This window comes from Eretmochelys imbricata, chromosome 1, assembly GCF_965152235.1.
Source record: "Eretmochelys imbricata isolate rEreImb1 chromosome 1, rEreImb1.hap1, whole genome shotgun sequence".
Taxonomy (NCBI): Eukaryota; Metazoa; Chordata; order Testudines; family Cheloniidae; genus Eretmochelys; species Eretmochelys imbricata.
The window spans coordinates 10,350,511-10,368,198 of NC_135572.1; the positions used below are offsets into that span (position 1 = coordinate 10,350,511).

The 17,688-nt window shown below is 54.7% G+C and overlaps 1 protein-coding gene across 2 annotated transcripts in view; it reads left to right on the forward strand.

Moving 5' to 3' along the window:
• Nucleotides 1-17,688, forward strand: part of ARAP1 (ArfGAP with RhoGAP domain, ankyrin repeat and PH domain 1) — a 178,010-nt gene that overhangs the window by 139,602 nt on the left and 20,720 nt on the right. For both annotated transcript variants that reach the window (XM_077831760.1, XM_077831726.1), the window contains exons 17-27: nucleotides 3,170-3,272; nucleotides 4,503-4,698; nucleotides 5,445-5,484; nucleotides 6,088-6,251; nucleotides 7,069-7,281; nucleotides 9,311-9,416; nucleotides 11,395-11,542; nucleotides 12,421-12,507; nucleotides 13,431-13,499; nucleotides 14,104-14,221; nucleotides 17,505-17,618. In XM_077831760.1, coding sequence (XP_077687886.1) covers nucleotides 3,170-3,272; nucleotides 4,503-4,698; nucleotides 5,445-5,484; nucleotides 6,088-6,251; nucleotides 7,069-7,281; nucleotides 9,311-9,416; nucleotides 11,395-11,542; nucleotides 12,421-12,507; nucleotides 13,431-13,499; nucleotides 14,104-14,221; nucleotides 17,505-17,618 — 1,358 coding nt within the window. The remainder of the gene's footprint in view (nucleotides 1-3,169; nucleotides 3,273-4,502; nucleotides 4,699-5,444; nucleotides 5,485-6,087; nucleotides 6,252-7,068; nucleotides 7,282-9,310; nucleotides 9,417-11,394; nucleotides 11,543-12,420; nucleotides 12,508-13,430; nucleotides 13,500-14,103; nucleotides 14,222-17,504; nucleotides 17,619-17,688) is intronic.

The window sequence follows — 17,688 nt, forward strand, 5'->3', positions numbered from 1 at the left end:
CTTTCCAGTCCCTGAGGAATTTGTCCCCTCCAGGGAATCGAACCACTTGTCCCTGGATGTGAAAGTAGCAACGCTACCTCCCAGGGTGAAAGCAGAGCCTTCTGGTAACTGTTCATACCCGTAGCAGTGAGAATGTCTTCCAGGCTGTCAGCTGGCAGTGTGCAAGCCCATCCCTGGGCGTGGCTTACAAGGCAGTTGCCTGATTCTCTCCTCATACTGGTGTAAATCAGGAGCAGCATCCCTGAAGTCAGTGGGGTTCTTGAGCTCGGTCCCGTAGCCTGGCGAGGCCCCTTGTGAGCGCTCCGTGGAATGGAGTCACTCACAGCGGCCCTGGAGCCGGTGAGGCAGTTCTATAGAATCATCCAAGTGTCGTCTGGAAGGGACCTCGAGAGGTCGTCAAGTGCAGCCCCCTGCGCTGAGGCAGGACCAAGTGAACCTAGACCAGCCCTGATAGGGGTTTGTCCAGCCTGGTCTTAAAACCTCCAGTGAGGGGGATTCCACAACTTCTCTTGGAAGCCTGCTCCAGAGCTTCACTGCCCTGAGAGTTAGAAAGTTTTTCCTAATATGTATCCTAAACCGCTCATACTGCAGATTAAGCCCATTGCATCTTGCCCTACCTTCAGTGGATCTGGAGAACAATTCTTCATCTCCTTCTTTAGAACAGCCTTAATGTAGCTGAAGACTTCTCAGGTCCCCCCTTGGTCTTCTTTTCTCAAGACTAAACTTGCCCAGGTTTTTTCAATGTTTCCTCACATTTCTGTTGCTCTCCTCTGGACTCTTTCCAGTTTGTCCCCATCCTTCCTAAAGCCTGGCACCCAGAACTGGACACAGTTCTCCAGCTGGTAGAGAGGGACAATTACCTCCTATGTCTTGTACACACGTCTGTTGATACACCCCAGAACCATATTAGCCTTTTTTGTGGCTGCATCACATTGACGACTCCTGTTCAGTGTGTGACCCACTCTAACCCCCAAGTCCTTTTCAGCCATGGGACCACCGAGCCACTTATTCTCCACTTTGTGGTAAGTCATTTGATTTTTCCTTCTTCAGTGAAGTACTTTGCACTTGTTTGGATTGAATTTCATCATGTTGATTTCAGGCCAATTCTCCTATTCGTCAAGATCCTTTGGAATTTTTAAGCCTGTCCTCCCAAGTGCTGGCAACCTCTCCCAGCTTGGTATCATATGCAAATTTTACAAGCTTCCCCTCCACTCCATTATCCATGTCATTAATAAACACATTAAATTGCACTGGACCCGGGGCTGACCCCTGCGGGACCCCACTGGAGACACCCTCCCAGCTTGATAGCCAAACATTGATAGCGACTCTTTGACGACGGTCTTTCAACCAGTTGTGCACCCACCTTATAGTAATTTCATCTGGATCACATTTCCCTCGTTTGTTTATGAACATGTCATGTGGATCTGTGCCAAAAGCCTTACTAAAATCAACATAAAAAGAAAAGGAGGACTTGCGGTACCTTAGAGACTAACAAATTTATTAGAGCATAAGCTTTCGTGGGCTAGAACCCACTTCATCGGATGCAGCTACATCTCACTTCATCGGATGCTTATGCTCTAATAAATTTGTTAGCTCTAAGGTGCCACAAGTCCTCCTGTTCTTTTTGCGGATACAGACTAACACGGCTGCTACTCTGAAACCTGTCATAAAATCAAGGTGTATCTTATTTACTGCTTCCTCCTTATCCACTAGGTCAGTATCCGATCAAAGAAGGAAATTAAATTGGTTTGGCATGATTTGTTCTTGACAAAGCCTTGCGCTCTATTCCTTAGAACCCCGTTAGCCTCCAGGTGCTTATACATGGATTGTTTAATAATTTGTTCCCGTGTCTTTCCAGATATTGAAGTTAGGCTGAGTGGTTTGTAAGTCCCCGGGTCTTCCTTGTTCTCCTTTTTAAAGATAGGTGTTATGTTTACCCCTCCCCAGTCTTCTGGGACGACTCCCATCCTCCAGGAGTCCTCAAAGATAATTGCTAATGATTCCGAGATTGCTTTAGCTAGTTCCTTACCTACCCCAGCATGAATTTCATCAGGCGCTCCTGACTTGACTACATCTAACGTCTTTAAATATTCTATAGCCTGTTCTTTCCCTATTTTGGCTTGTGTTCCTTCCCCCCGGTTGTCAGTATTGATTGTGTTGAGTATCTGGTCACCATTAACCTTATTAGTGAAAGCTGAACCAAAATATGCATTAAACCGCCATCTTTTTGTCATTAGTTATTAGCTCTGCTTCCCCACTAAGCAGAGGACCTGCACTTTTCTTCCTCTTCCTCCTAATGTATTTAAAGAACCGCTTCGTATTGCTGTTTATGTCCTTGCCAGGTCTAACTCCTTTAGTGCTGTAGCTTTTCTGATTTTGTCCCTGCACACTTGGGCTGTTCTTTGTCCTCCTCCTTCGCAATGTGACCAGGTTTCCACTTTTTGTAGGATTCCTTTTTGATTTTCAGGTCCTTAAAGAGCCCCCGATGGAGCCGTGTTGGCCTCTCACTATTCTTCCTGTCTTTCCTTTGCGTCGGAATAGTTGGCCATTGTACCTTTAATTTTGTTTCCTTGGGGAACTGCCAGCTCTCCTGGACTCCTTTTCCCCTTAGATTTTCTTCCCAGGGGACCTCACCAGTTCTCTACATTTATTAAAGTCTCCCTTGTTTGAAATCCATTGTCCTTATTGTGATGCTCTCACTCCTTCCTTTCCTGAGAATCATGAAATCTATAATCCCCATCCCTATTGGTCAGAGTCAAGACCAAAATGGCTGCCCCCTATCCCCCCCCCAGTTACTTCCTCTGCTGTCCGGAACAAAATGTTGTCCCGGACACATTCCAAGAACTTACAGGAGATTTTGTGTGTTGCCGTATTACTTTCCCAACCGAGGGCTGGGTGGTTAAACTCCCCCATTGCTACCCGGTCCTGTGGTTTGAATGTTGCTATACCAGCCTCCTCCTCCTGTAGCTTCCCAGCGGCTGCCTCGGACTCTCAGAGCTGCTTTTGCAGTGAAGCCCTTGTTGTGCCGAAGGAAACTGGGGACTGCAGAGCAGTGGGGGCTGGTCTGGAGTAAAGGTGGAGATGGGACCCGAAAGGGCTCGAGGTGAAATGAAATCCTCAGTGTAAGTGTCTCCTTCCTTCCTCTAGTCTCGCTTTCTCGCTCACGCAGGTTTGAGAGCACATTTGAGGTCTACATCGAATCAGAGAGACTGTACCTCTTTGGGCTGGATAAGCTGGAGGCCATTCGGAAGTGGGTCAAGTCCATTGCCAAGGTAAAGGGCACCCCAGTGCTGAGAGGTGGTGGAGGGAATTTGCTCGGGGTTGAGTCCCGGCCTGGATTTGAATGGATCATGGTCTCCAGGCAGGGGTGAAAGTGACGTAAGGGACTTACCGGTACGCAGGGCCGGGGCGGGGTCCTTCGGGCAGAAGGGGTGGGGCCTCAGGTGGAAGGGGCGGGGCCTTTAAATCCCCAGGCCCTTTAAATTGCTTCCGCTACGCCGGGGCTCCAGCGGTGAATTAAAGGGCCCAGAGCTCCAGCTTCGGTAGCAGTGGCCGGGAGCCCCGGGCCCTTTCAGTCGCTGCTGGAGCCCCATGGTAGAGGTAGCTGCGGCAGTGGCCAGAGCTGCGGGGCTTTGGCGGCAATTTAAAGGGCCCGGGGCTCCGGCCGCTGCTGGAAGCCCAGGGCCCTTTTAAATCGCCCGCCTGGGGAAGCTGCCCCCTGCTGGTACGGTTAGCTGTGTACTGGCTCTTGCCGGTACACTGGACCAGACCGGCTTACTTTCACCTCTGTCTCCGGGGCAGTTCCCAAGTGGAGGCCCTGCACACGGCACTCCAGCAGGTAGTTGGGCATGGGGAGCGAGTCTCAGGACTGGGACGTTGTCCTCGCTGCATGGTCCTGTCCCTTCATATCACTCCAGGGCCCTGTGTGGGGCTGGTTGACCAGGGCCAAATTTGGAAGCACATTGAGAGCTTAGTCCCCTGGAGGCCTGGGGAACCAGATTCAGGGGCTGTGAGCAAGGGCGGCCAGTGAGTCCCAGTCAGTGTAACCCCCCACCCCACTGCAGGAGAGATTCGCGCCCTCTCACCGGGACATGGGGAGCCGAGGGGCCCAGCGAGGAGAATTCCCCACCATGGAGGGCCACAGTTTAGGGGTGTGCCGGGGAGGCCTCTCCAGAGCACACGCCGCTCCAGAGGTTCTGGGGCCACAGCCCCCAGGCCGCCCTGGGGAAGTTGCTCTCAGTTACAGCAGCCCCTGAGGCTGCTCTAATATATGCCGGGTGCTGCTCCAGCTCTCGGCCGGCCCAGAATCCAGGTGGCACAAGGGCGGCTAATGCCAGCTTTCCCCTCCCGCTGTTTGTGCACCCCCCCCCCAAGAGTCGCAGCTCCCCGGTGTGTCTGCATCCGGCTCCCCGTGCCGTGCGTGGCTGGGTGGCTGTGTTGACGCACAAGGGCTCACGGCTTCTCTCCTCTCTTCTCCCTCCCTTGCTGCTGCCACGACTCAGTCCTTCGTCCACCCCCGAGCGGACGAGCTGCTGAGCCACGACTTCGAGCGGATCGGGCGGCTGCAGTACAAGGGCGGCCTGAACCTGGAGCGGGCCAAGGAGGGCTGGTTCGCCCTCACCCAGTCCACCCTCCGCGCCTTCTTCGAGGACAGTGACACGGAGGAGGCGCTGCACCTGAAGAAGCTGCAGGAGCTGTGTATGCACCGCACCCCTTCCCGCTTCCACGCTGCCCCTCCTCCCGGGCCCCTTGTCTTGCTTCTCCGTAGAGAGCGGTCTGGTCCCTGGGCCTGACAGGTGTCATCCCCACCCACCCCACGGCTTGCTCCGTCCTTTCCCCTCGCCACCTTAAAACCCAGTACCGTGAGTCCGACAGGCCACTGGCGTTCGTACGGAACAATCCAGTTAGACAGCACCTCTGAGCCTGGAGGATCTCGGAGCACGTTACGGGCCAGGATCACTCCCTCAGTGCTGAAATGCAGCCGGCTCTGGGGAGGAACATGCCAACTGTTCTCTGCTAGTAAGGCTCCACAATCACATTCCTAAGTGGAGCAGTGAGGGAGAGTTACTCCTCTGCTAGATCTAAAGGCAGGAAGGCGGTTGTCCAGGACGGAGGGGTTAATACCCCTTCTGCAAAAGGTGCCCCGAAATCTTTCAGCTGCATATCTCCCATGGCACAATGTTCCCCAACCCAAATCTGGGGCTTGGTTCAGTGCCAACTCAGGGAGGCTAGTGCCACCTGGAGAGAAGTCTGTTAATGGCACCTCTCTCAGGGCCCTAGCTCCCCGCAGCACTGCTGCTGGGCCTCTGTTGGCAGCTGGTGCTTTGGATGGCAGGTCTTTCACCGACAGAACCGAGCTTCTACTGCCGTCCAGCCGGAGGATGGGGAAGGTGAGCTTCCTGCACTGGTGTGATCTCACCGCATCTCTGCTTTTCTTTTCACAGCCATCCAAGGGGACAGTCTGGTTCTGGTGGAGAGAAGAAGGTAAAAAGCCTGTTTCCACTTCGTGTAGTGCAGGGCAGAACCCAGGGAGAGATCCTTCACGATCGTTAGATCCTGCAGGGTCTTAAAAGTGGCGGGGTTTGAATAGAAAGCCGAAAGGGACTAAAAATAGCCAGCGGGACCGGAGGTGGATGGGTAATGAGATGGGGACTTCCCTAGGTCCCTTGGGAAAATCAGGTCATCTTAGCAGGAAGCAACTTCCCCCCGCTATATGCCCCATGACTCGTGTGAAACATCTGGTTGGCCTCCGTCCGCTTCTGTGGGGGCAGGTGTTCACCTCGGCTTGGCCACGTCTGACACCGAGGCCCTGCCCTGCTTCACGCTGCCAACGGAGGGTGCAGAGGTTGCTGTCTCTCCTGGGAGATGGGCAGGTCCAGGCTGAGATGCGTCGCGGTGGGCAGGGGTGTGGGGGTGGGTAGCGTGAAGACGTGGCTGCCCAGGTCTGTTCACCCAGTACCTTCCACCCGCGTGGAATTCATTTTAGAGGGCAGCCTAGACGCATCAGCTGACGGACTCTCCAGCAAAGCTTACTCCCGGTTGTTGTTTCCCAGCTAAGGGGCCGTGGGGCCGTGTTTGTCTCCCCAGGACGCTGTACATCCAAGGGGAGAGGAAGCTGGATTTCTTGGGCTGGGTGGCTGCCATCCAGAAGGCTGCGGGGAGCTCCGGTGACACGTTGTCTGAACAGCAGCTCACGGAGTTGGACATCCCCGTCATCGTAGACAGATGCATCGATTACATCACGCAGTGCGGTATGTCCACACCCAGGAGTTCCCTGTCTGTGGGCATGCAGCAGGCCCTCTCCCCCTCGCTTGCGTGCTGGGGGCACCCCTACTTCCAGAGGCAAACCCCTAGCCCAAGAGATGGTTTGGTGCTGGATTGGCTATTGGCCAGCACCGTTACCCATCACCTCCCTAACCCAGCCCTTCCATGCTGGTGAAGGCTGGAGGTTTTCGCCTTCCTCTGCAGTGTGGGGCATGGGTCACTTGCAGGGTTAAACTAGTGTAAATGGTGGATTCTCTGTAACTCAAAGTCTTTAAACCATCATTTGAGGTTGTCCGTGACTCACCCAGAGGTTCGGGGTCTATTCCAGGAGTGGGTGGGTGAGGTTCTGTGGCCTGCGATGTGCAGGAGGTCAGACTAGATGATCATCATGGTCCCTTGTGGCCTTAATGTCTATGAGTCTGAGTCTATAATGGAACCGTAGTGACAATTCAGTGGTGCAAACTATTGCACATCCAGCCCCAGGAGGACAAGGGAAGTGCAGGCGGGTATATTACCACCTGTCTTCTCTCCTTGACCTACTGTCGGATTCATCCATTGCATGAGCATGCTACCTTCACCCGGCCTGGTGAGGGGGTAGGAAGGCTACTTCTGTGGCTGGTCAAGGTTTGAGTAGTGACTTCAGTGAGCTTGCAGGCCTTGCAGAGCTCCGCTTGGCTTCTTATGTCAGGCCAGTGGGAGGGTGGGTGGGCTGTGACTCCCTGTGGGACATGCTGCACCAGAGCTTGTTGTTCTTCACATGAGGCTCTTTGCATCGCTGACCTTGAGTGACCTCTCCTGCTCCAGGGCTGACCTCGGAGGGGATCTACAGGAAGAGCGGCCAGAACTCCAAGACCACCAGCCTGCTGGAGATGCTCCGGAAGGACGCGCGCAGGGTCCGGCTCAAGGAAGGGGAGCACCAGGTGGACGACGTCTCCAACACGCTGAAGAGGTTCTTCCGAGACCTCGGGGATGGGCTCTTCACCAAAGAGTTCTGCCAGGACTGGCTGAAGGCAGCAGGTAGGGGGTGCTGCTGTCCTCTCCTGGCAGAGCCTTGAATGCAGATGTAACGACAGGAGCTGAGGCTGGGTGACCCAGGGGTCCCTTCTGGCCTTACAGTCCATAAATCTATGAGTCTGACACAAGGGGGCAGTGTGGCAGGGAGAGCATTGGTAGCTGGCTGCCCTGCCATGGGAGGATAATGGGGAGTCCAGGTCATTAATAGGCCCTGCTTTAGAGAGGAACATGTGTCCCGAGAGGGGAGACTAATCTGGGGTGGGGTTAGATCAAGAGATTGGAAGTCAGGGCTGCTGGTTCCAATCCCAGCGCTGCCACATGCCTGCTGGGTGACCTTGGCCAAGTGACTGTCCCGCCCTGTGCCTCAGTTTCCCCATCTGTGAAATGGGAGTTATACTATTTACTTCTCCCACACTGGAGTGTGTGAAACTTAACTGCTGTTTGTAAAACGCTTTGAGCTCCACGGCGGGAAGGTGCCAGAGAAGGACAAATCCCTGTCCCAAACTCTCACTCCTCTGGGACTCCGGCGCCATCACTGGGCTGCCCACCACGTCCTCTTAGAGTGTCACGGGGACAGAACTCCCAGCCTCCTGCTCCTAGAGCTCAGCTAATCTCCGTGAGCTGTAAGCCGTAGGAGCCTGCGACGCGCAGTCCAGCAGTTCCGATGTCATCCAGTAGAGGGCAGTGTGACGTGTACACACCAGCCGGCTCCCTACGGGATTCATATTAGGACTGATTATTGCAGGATTAGGCATTTCTGCTACGGGTGAATTAGCCCCGTCCCTGGAGCTTAGTGATCTCAGGTCGGCAGCGGACGTCTCAGCCAGCCCCTCTGCCTGTCTCGCTCCAGCACTGCACGGCAGGATGCCACAGCCTGCTCCCTGAGCTCTAGTCTGAGAGTGCCTGAGAACAACACTTCTTTCTGGCTCGGGCTGGCCAGCTGGGTTAGACCCACAGCTGAGCCGCGGCGGGCTAGCGCCACCTGCTGGCTCCTCCGCCGCACCGTCAGGCTGGGAAACAGCATCTGGGCTGCAGATGTTTTGTTCGGAGAACTATGGGCGGGTTGAGGCCTCTGGATGCGGGAGTTAGAAGTGGCTAGGCGCAGACAGGGCCCTGAACCACAGGAAGCGAGATCTGGAGCCTGCCCTGACTGAGTGGGGAACGGGGCACAGGAACCGGGTCCCTCTGCCGTGGGAAGATCCAAGTCTGCCTGTGGGGCAGGGCTGAGGGGAGATGGGGGAGCAGGGCTGGCCCGAGACGCAGGCGGGTCCCAGATCCCCAGCCTCACTGGGGTGGGGCGTGTTCCTCCTCTTGATGGGTCCGCGGCAGGTCAGAGGGACGAGGTGATGCTTTGGCTTGTCCAGCACAGCAGAAAGGACGCCGGGCCGTTCACCCTTTACACCTGGAGCTGCCAAGCAGCACCAGCACCTGGGATGGGTGAATCCGGCTGCCAACTGGCTGAGATCTGAGCGGGGAGCTCAGCCATGTCGTTCCCTTCCCACGCCCCTGCCTGCCTGGGCCGTCCTCCACCCACGCCCATGAACAGGTCATTGGCGGAGGCAGGGCCGTCAGGTTTGCACAGTGAAGCTGGCCAGAGGCTAGAAGAAAATCACGAGACCTGAATCCCTCCAGGACCCAGGAAGGCTGGGTGGCTCCCAGAGAGTCTCCCCCCAGTGTCTCCACCACGTGGCCCCTGGTCGTCCCCTGGGAGCCCGGTGCTTCTTCCCAAGTGGGGCCACCCCCTCTGCCCAAGTCCACCCCCGCAGGCAGCAATCCTCTGTGTGCCGCACCGCCTCCTCCCTGCAGGGGATGGGGCAGGTGAGGGGCGGTCTGGGAAACGGATGGACAGGGGTCAGGCAAGCAGAGGAGGGTCCAGTGAGAGTCCAGCTCCGTTTGTACCATGGACAACCCCCGGCAGGGAAGCCTAGTGGCCAATCGGGCAGCATTTGGCTGGTAGCCTCCTCCCCCAAGCCCACCTGCTCTGCCGCCGAGCGGCTCTGCTCACCCTCTGTTCCGCTTCCTTCCCTGCCAGCGATTGAAGATGAGGAGGAGAAGATCAGCCAGTACCGCCGGCTCCTGAGCATCCTCCCCGTGGTGAACAGAGCCACAGTCAAAGCGCTGATCAACCACCTGTACCGGTAAGTGGGGCATGGCACGGCCAAGCCCAGCTCCACTCTGGGCCTGGCCAAGGCCAGTGCTCTCCAGCGGGTGCCGGAGCTGTGTGCCCCGTCCTGCCAGCTGAGCATGCAAGGCCTGGGTCCACCCAGCCGGAGCGTCACTCACCAGGGCTCCCTGCTAAGGAAAGAGGCGCTGGGTTTACCTGCTGGTTTGTGATGCAGCGAGATAAGGGCCGTTCTCTCTCTAACAGGCTGTGGAGGGGAAGGGGGCTAAAGCCAGGGATTCAGGAGACCTTGGCTTAATCCCCTGCTCTGCCACCAACGTCCGGTGTGACCCCAAGCATGTTAGTAGTGAACTTCCGCACAGGGGGGTTGTGAGACCCTCATATAAAGGAGGCTCCAGAAGTGCACCGTGTTGTTAGGATGAAGGCCAGACTCAGGATCAGCAGAGCAGTGTTTGTCTTTCCGAGAGTTCCTGGGACAGGTTCTTCTGCCTCCTCTTCAAAGAGCCAGGCACCTTTTATGGCTAATGGGTCCCACCGGCCATGTCTATGTAGCTTTTTGTTTTATTGAATGGTAATTATACTACAGTGGGTTCTGCTCTGGCAGCTACAGTCTCACGTTCAGCAATGTTATCTCTGTTCTCGATCTAGAGCCCATAGGAACCCATGAAACCATAGGCAAGTGACACAGACAATCACAAGAACATTGATCTTTTAGCAGTTTTATTAAAGTTACCAACAAAGTTATACATGTCACAGTGTTTACACTTACTAAAAATAAGTAACTACAGACAAAAAGAAAAGGAGGACTTGTGGCACCTTAGAGACTAACAAACTCCAGACATGCTCACATTCTCCTCGATGGGGTTAGAGTCTGTTGGCCCTCTCATGGACTGATCATCAAGGCGGGCATGGTTCCTGCTGGAGGTTTTCCATGGGAAGCTCAATTTCCCTGCTCTGGACACCCTCTTTTATACTGTGACTCCGTCCATAGCTACACTCAGCGCATGTACCTGGAAGTGCCAACCCTCTCTTTCTTACTGGTCTGTGTCCCCTAGAAACACAAGGGACCCCTATAGGCTGGGCAGGTTCTCGTTAACATTGACGTACCGCCTTTATTGTGTGGTTAAGACACATGTTGGAGACCATATTTGCTGTTACAGCATTTTATCATTTAAATTTAATCTTCCGGCTAAACTTTCACAATATTACCAGCGGGTACCTCTTTTCCCATCCTGTTTCGGCTTATTTCTCCGTCATTGACTCACATCAGCATTTCTTGTCTCTTGCAGGCCTCAGCTGACAGGTTTTTGCGTTTCGGTTTGTCTGACTAATGTCTAGTACATAGTTCCTCTAAATACTGATCACTCTTATACTTCTTTAATCCTACAAATGAACTCTAATTAACATACAATGAATATATATGATCTAAGATGTTGATTAATCATAACATCACACAATACATGGATAATAAACTAAAACCATTGGCTACGTCTGTCTGGATCTGTCAGGCAGGACAGCCTCTTCCCTTAGACAAGCTGGGGAGCGAGGAACTTCTTTCTACCCGCTCCAAACCCCATCCCTTGTGAGCAGCAGCTGGCTCCTTTGACCTGACAGCGTCCCTGAGCCGTTCACCCAACGGCTGGGGGTTTGCCTCAGGTCAGAGGTGGAGCAAGGTGTTTGTGGCTGAGAGGGTCCCCACCACTAGAGAGCCGAGCCTGGGCCCAGACCTTATAAGGTATTTAGGTGCCTGGCTCCCACTGAGATCAGTACCTAGTAGGATCTGGGCCTAGAGCACTACACACAGCAACCCATGGAGTGTCCCCCCAGAAATGGAAACCCTGACTGTCATGGTGAGATCTGAGAGGACGATTGGGGCAGGGCGGGGACAAGGTACAAGGAGATGGGAGCATTACTCCTCTTTCGCTCTGTGCCAGGCAGAGGGAGGCAGCTGGAGCTCCGGGAGGAGCTGTCCTTAATGTGCTGACTTTCCGCAGGGTCCAGTACTTCTCCGACATGAATCAGATGAACACACACAACCTGGCTATCGTCTTCGGGCCGACGCTCTTCCAGACGGACGGGAAGGACTACAAGGCGGGGCGCGTGGTGGAGGATCTCATCAGCCGCTACGTGGTCATATTTAGCGTACGTAGCATTCAGAAGGCCTGCTCTACTACCTTGGGCAAGCTACTTCCCCTCCCTGTGCCTCAGTTTCCCCATCTTACAGATGATACTAACCTCCTTTGTGAAGTGCTTTGAGATCCATGGACGTTAAGAGCTCGGCATGATTACTGTTATTATGGCACCTTCGCACCCATTGTTTTACCCTGGGGGCTTCCTCCACGAGGATGATTTTTCCTTTGTCATCTTTCTGATCTCCAGCCTCTCTTTCCACCCGCCGCTCAGCACCTGGCTCTGAGCATACAAAGCACTAGCCACCAGATCCTATAAAGCACCCTCTGCAGATAAAGCCCGGCCATTGGGAGAAGGGTGACTTTGGACAGGACTGGCTGGATTTGGGGGATCCATGAGGGGAGGATGGCTGTGTCTGAGCCATGCTGGAGAAGTCCAGTTTGCTTGGAGGCAAGTGGAGGGAGGGATCGCATCTCACAGATCCAGGAGAGACACTGACGACACAGTGGGTCCGGCTGCACTGCAGTCAGGAGGTGTGAATGCAGTACGTACAGACGTACCTGAGCTGGCATGAGTAACAATAGCAGCGAAGCCGTGACGGCATGGGCTAGCCACTCCACATCGGAGCGGGTGGGGAGAAGCACGGGAAGGCCTATTAGGAGTTCAACACCATTTGGTGGAAGCTCTTGAGTGCCTTTCCTTGGCCGGTGGAGCTGGGCAGGTGGGTGACTCCAGACCAGCACAGCTCAGTGACGGGCAGGGGGCCAGGGACCGATGGGGGAGGCCTGTGTCCCCCCCAGAGCTGGGCCCCGCATGAAGTTGTCCATCTGGCATTTCTGCTGCTGGGCTGTGGAGGGTTCGATGGCTCTGGCCTTCTCTCCCCTCGGCAGGTGGACAAACAAGAGATGAGGAAACAGCAGGATGAGATCACGGCCATCATCAAGATGCGGATAGCCGGCTCGTCTAGTGGAACCCAGGTAGCCGGCCCGTCCGCCCGCTGGTGAAGGAGGGGCAGGTCTCACCTGCACACACTCGCTCGGGTCTCTGCGGAGATCCTCTGGGAAACTAAGATCTCAGGAACTCCAAAGGGGCCAGGCAGACACAGTTAGTCTCCTCCAGCAGCTAACCCGGGAGGGTCGCTCTCCGCTTTCATGGTCTGACTGTGGAGGCTGCTTCCCGTTCGGACACAGCCGGTTTCAGGGCGCTGTGTGCGCTGCGGCTGCCCGTTCACGTTCCCAAGAGCAAATCCCCTTTTTCTATCGCCCCCAGAATCCTAGGCGGTAGAAGGGGGCAGCTTGTTAGGTCCCAGCTAGCATACTCCACTCCCTGTTGCCCTTTGGAAGAAATGTTTTCAGCTATTTCCCCCTCCCATTCAGCAGCCCCTGGGTCTGTCCTCAGCATCCCCGGATAGACCACCGCTGTGCCGCCACAAAGCCAGCTGGAAACGCTCCTTTTTCCTGCTGGTGGCTTCTCACGGCGCCGGTCGCTGCTGCTGCTGACCAGCGGGGGGTGCTCAGGCAGGCGCCGTCTATTCTGGTGGGACCACGGTGAAACTCATTGTTGTGCTGAATTGCTTGGTGGGAAACGGGGTCAGCTGCCTGCTGAGCAGTGGCCTGATTAAATCACATGACCCGCCGATCACGTGACCTTCCTTTTGCCCACCTGTGGAGTTAAGTGTGTCACAGGTAGGGCTTGGGACCCTTCTCCCCTTAAAGGGCCAGCCACCCTGTGCTGGCGGGTTATTCAGTGAATAAGATAGGGCATTGAGGGGGATCTCTGCACCCAGATTAACTCTGGGGTGTGGCAGGCCAGGCTGGGAGGGGATTCACACTCACCAGTGTCAGTGCCCCGCAGTAAACGGGAACCTGCTGGTAAAAGCCCCTTTCTTGTTTCCTTCCAGCAAGCCGGGGACTTCATCTGCACGGTGTATCTGGAGGAGAAGAAGACAGAAGCAGAGCAGCACATCAAGGTGAGGCAAGGGCAGGGGCGGTGGGAAGGGAAGAGGCCCTGGCTGTGCACCCCGAGGAAGGGGAAGCCGGGTGGTAGCACACGATGCTCCCTTCACTCTGATCCAAAGGGCTGGGGCTTCACAGTGCCGCTCGCCATCGCTCCAGACAGCCAGCACGAGATGGGGCAGCCGATTGCATCCTGACTGCCCTCTGAGCCCCAGCGCTGGGCTTGCCCTGGCAGGCGGGTGCGTGGGGCTTCCACCTCTACCCCCGGGCGCACGTGACTCTTGGCACGGGGGATGAGGGGAGTCTAAGCCAGAGGAACCTGCTAGGGAAGCTGGGCACATGCCAGTGTGGGGAAGTACAGATAGGATTTCCAATCTGGTCTCTTCAACAGCAGAGCTAGAGCCTTCCTCTGACTGCCCTGACAGAAGGCGCAGCCCTGGCAAACCACTTCTGAGGGCTGTCCGCTAGCCAGAGAATGAACTCAAAGGTCCGTGGCTCCTGGTCAGAAGGGCTGGTACCCCACTGGATGCTCGGGCCTGCACTGAGGGGCGGGGGGATCTGGAGACATCACCTGCCATGACGCAGACATGAGAGAGGCTTCTTTCTTCCTCGCCTCAGATCCCAGCCACCATGACGGCGGAAGAGCTGACCTTCGAGATCTTGGACCGGAGGAAAATTGTTATGAAGGAGAAGGAGTACTGGAGCTGCTTCGAAGTGAATGAGAGGGAGGAAGCAGGTCGGTGTCTGGGCGGGAGAGAGGCTTATTCCCAGAATGGTAACCAGCCAGGTGTAGAGCAGGTGGGGCAGTGGGTCCGAGAGCTGGATGGACAGCCTGTCACGGCCCCGGCGAGCAGACTAGAGCAGGGCGTCGGGAGAGTCTTGGCTCTGACCTTGTGACCTCGCAGGTCACTTAGATCGAACATAAAGGCAAGCGCAAAGCACTTAGTTTAGGAAGGAAAAATCAAATGCATCACTACAAAGCGGGGAATAACTTGGCCAGGCGGTCGTACTGCTGAGAAGGACCTGGGGATCAGAGTAGATCACAAATTGAACGTGAGTCAACCATGTGATGCAGTGGTGAAAAAGGGTAACGTCATTCCAGGGTGTATTAACAGGGGTGTTGTACATAAGACGTGGAAGGTCAATGTCCTGCTCGACTCGGCACTGGTGAGGCCTCAGCTGGAGAACGGTGTCCAGTTCTGAGGGCCGCACTTTAGGATGGATATGGACAAATTGGAAAGAGCCCAGAGGAGAGCAACAAAAATGATCAAAGGTTGAGAAAACCTGAGCTGTGAGGAAAGGTTAAAAACGTGGGCGTGTTTAGCATTGAGAAAAGAAGACCGAGGGGGGACCTGACAAGTCTTCAAATACATGAAGGACTGTTCTAAAGAGAACAGGGATCAGTTGTTCTCCATGCCCTCTGAAGGTAATACAGAAGCAATGGGCTTGAGCCACAGCCAGGGAGATTTAGGTCAGATAGTAGGAAAACCTTTCTCACTCTCAGGGGCATTAAGCTCTATAGTAGGGAGGTTGTGGAACTTTTAAGGGAGGTTGTGGAATCCCCATCACCGGTGGGTTTTAAGAACAGGCTGGACAAACGCCTGTCAGGGCCGGTTTAGGTTGACTTGGTCCTGCCTCAGTGCAGGCGGCTGGACTAAATGACCTTGAGGTCTCTTCCCGCCCTCCATTTCTGTGATTTCCAGAGCAGCCACTGAGTTTAGATGGGTTGGTTTCTAGGTGCCCATCCTCACATTTGGGGCTTGAATTTGCAGAGGTGCTGAGCGCCCACAGGGACTTCAGTCGGGCTCTGTGTGCTCGGCCTTTCTGAAAACCAGGTGCTGGGGGCCAGATCTTTAAAGGTGCCTCTTGACATTTTGAAGCCCCTCGATACCTTTGACTATCTGGCCCTAGATGTCCAGCTGGACTCCCCAGCTTTGTGGCACCCAAAATCACTAGCCACTTTGAAGTTAGGCCTTTCCCTCGCTATGCCCTCGGTTTCCTTTAAACAGGGAGGGTTATAGCGACTCACCTTTGGAAAGTGCTTTGAGATCCATGGATGAAAAGCCCCACGTTAATACTAAGTAGTTGGCTGAATCCTGCAAAGAGCTGAGCACCTGGGAAGTCAGTGGAATGGGTGGGTGCTCTGCAGCTACTCAGGACTGCTCTGGATTTTGCCCGGCCATGCTGTGAAAATCCCAGTGGCAGTAAAGGCCTTACACGAGCTCATTGCCAGCAGCCGGCAAACGATCAACAGCAGCGTTTCCCAACCTCCAGATGGCTGAGCTGCCTTCAGGAAGGGGAAACCACCTGCACCCATTTGACTGGGCCATGTGTCATTAAAGTCCGATCCGTCTGCAGTAACACCTCCCCTTTGCCTCCCCACGGCGCATGGGGAGAGCTCACCTCACACTGTGGCCGGTGCTGACATACGCTGTTTTTTCTCCTTTAAAGGCTCAGTCTTGCTTCCAGTGAAGTCACTGGCAACACAATCAGTGAGTTCAGCAGGGACAGGATCGGGGCCATGATGGGGAACTAGCTTGTACAGATTTGAAGGCCAGAAGGGATCATTATGATCATCTAGCCTTCTTTGGGCACGTCTTCACTAGAGCCAAGTTGGGCACTAACTCGGGGTTTGACCCTGACCCCCTCCTGTCTACACACACAGCCATCTCACCTGAGCTTAGTGGTGCTTTCAGCCCAGGCTAGTGGGTGCACCTTGGGGTATAGGTTAAAACCCAGCTGAGTCTTTCACTTGGGCTGGTAACCTACCCACTTTACAGAGGACACAGGCTAAATCACTGCAGTGCTGATAGTCCTCCAACGCCTTCCCACAATTCCCCCTATGTGCCCAGGACAGACAAGTCCTCCCACAGTTCCCTGGGAGAGAACCATAGTGTGGCTCAGCATCTGCGGCACGAAGAAGCTGGGATCATTCCCCCTGGAGACACACCAGGGAAGACAGAATAACATGGGTGAGGCTTTGCAGAGGGGCTTCTCACTCCCGGGCAAGGCTGACCCAGGTGCCCATCCCGAGTGAGCTCTGCGGCAAAGACAGACCTTTGCTGACACCCAGCTCTTATCCGTGGCCTTTCATCCGTTGATCTCCAAGCTCCTGACAAAAACGGGAGTATCATTAAACCTGTTCCCCTCTGATGGCAACAGCACCCAGAAGCTGCACTGGCTATGGTCTGCAAGTATCTCTTTTCTCCTCATCTGCCTTCCCCGTCCCCTCTCCAAGTGGCAGCACAGTGCCAAGCAGCTCTGTCAGAAAGCTGGGCTCTCCACAACAGAACAGGAGAACTCATTAGGAATGAATGCTGACTGTCCTGTTCAAAAAGCTGTTTGTTAATTGATCAGGCTAGTTAATTCACCCTGCACTATGCTTACTATTGATTTCCCATCAGTAGTATAATGGTGTGACCTACTCCTTAGTATTTTCTGGTCCGCTGGCTATATTTTTTTCTGTGGCTGATACGTGATTCTGTCAGATCGCACAAGCTAAGCAGTGCGTGTATGGGAGACCTGTAACAAACAATTCAGCGCTGCCTGATGTGGTACGGATGCGTTTCCTCTGAATCTGTATTGAAGCAGTTACCCAGCGTTGTTCTAGGGGGTGCTATACTGATGATGAGCCATAAAGCTGAGGGACTGAGCTCTGCGGTCATTAAAAGCCCCCGGGCGCTCTTTGCCAGAGAAGATGCGTGAGGCCTTAGTGATATCGTTCACTTCCTCTCCTAAGCAGCTGGGTAGTGTTGCTATAGGCTGTCGAACAGCCGCCCACATTCCACCCCAGAGGTGGCTGCATTCTGGTTGTGGGGGAAGAGATGCTTGGGTATAGTTTGTAAAGCACTTGAAGAGGCTATCTACATGTAAAATGATAATCCTCCCCCAAGCGGCGGTTAGTAGGCTGGGAAAGAGTTGAGTTAAAACACGCAGCTTTGGTCACCGTCAGCAGGGTCGCAGGGGAGGGGTAAGCCGGATGGGGGCATTAATACATCTGTTCCTCCTCCCCCGTGCAGAGCGGCCCTTGCACTACTCTGAGAAAGTCCTGCCTATCTTGCACGACCTGGGGACGGACAGCTTCCTGGTGGTGAAGAAGCAGCTGTCCATGGAGAATATGCTCATCTATCTAGGTAGGTGACTGCAGGGGTATGTCGGAGATGAACCTCAGTGTAGAAAGGATCCGGGCCGCTCAGGGTTCTT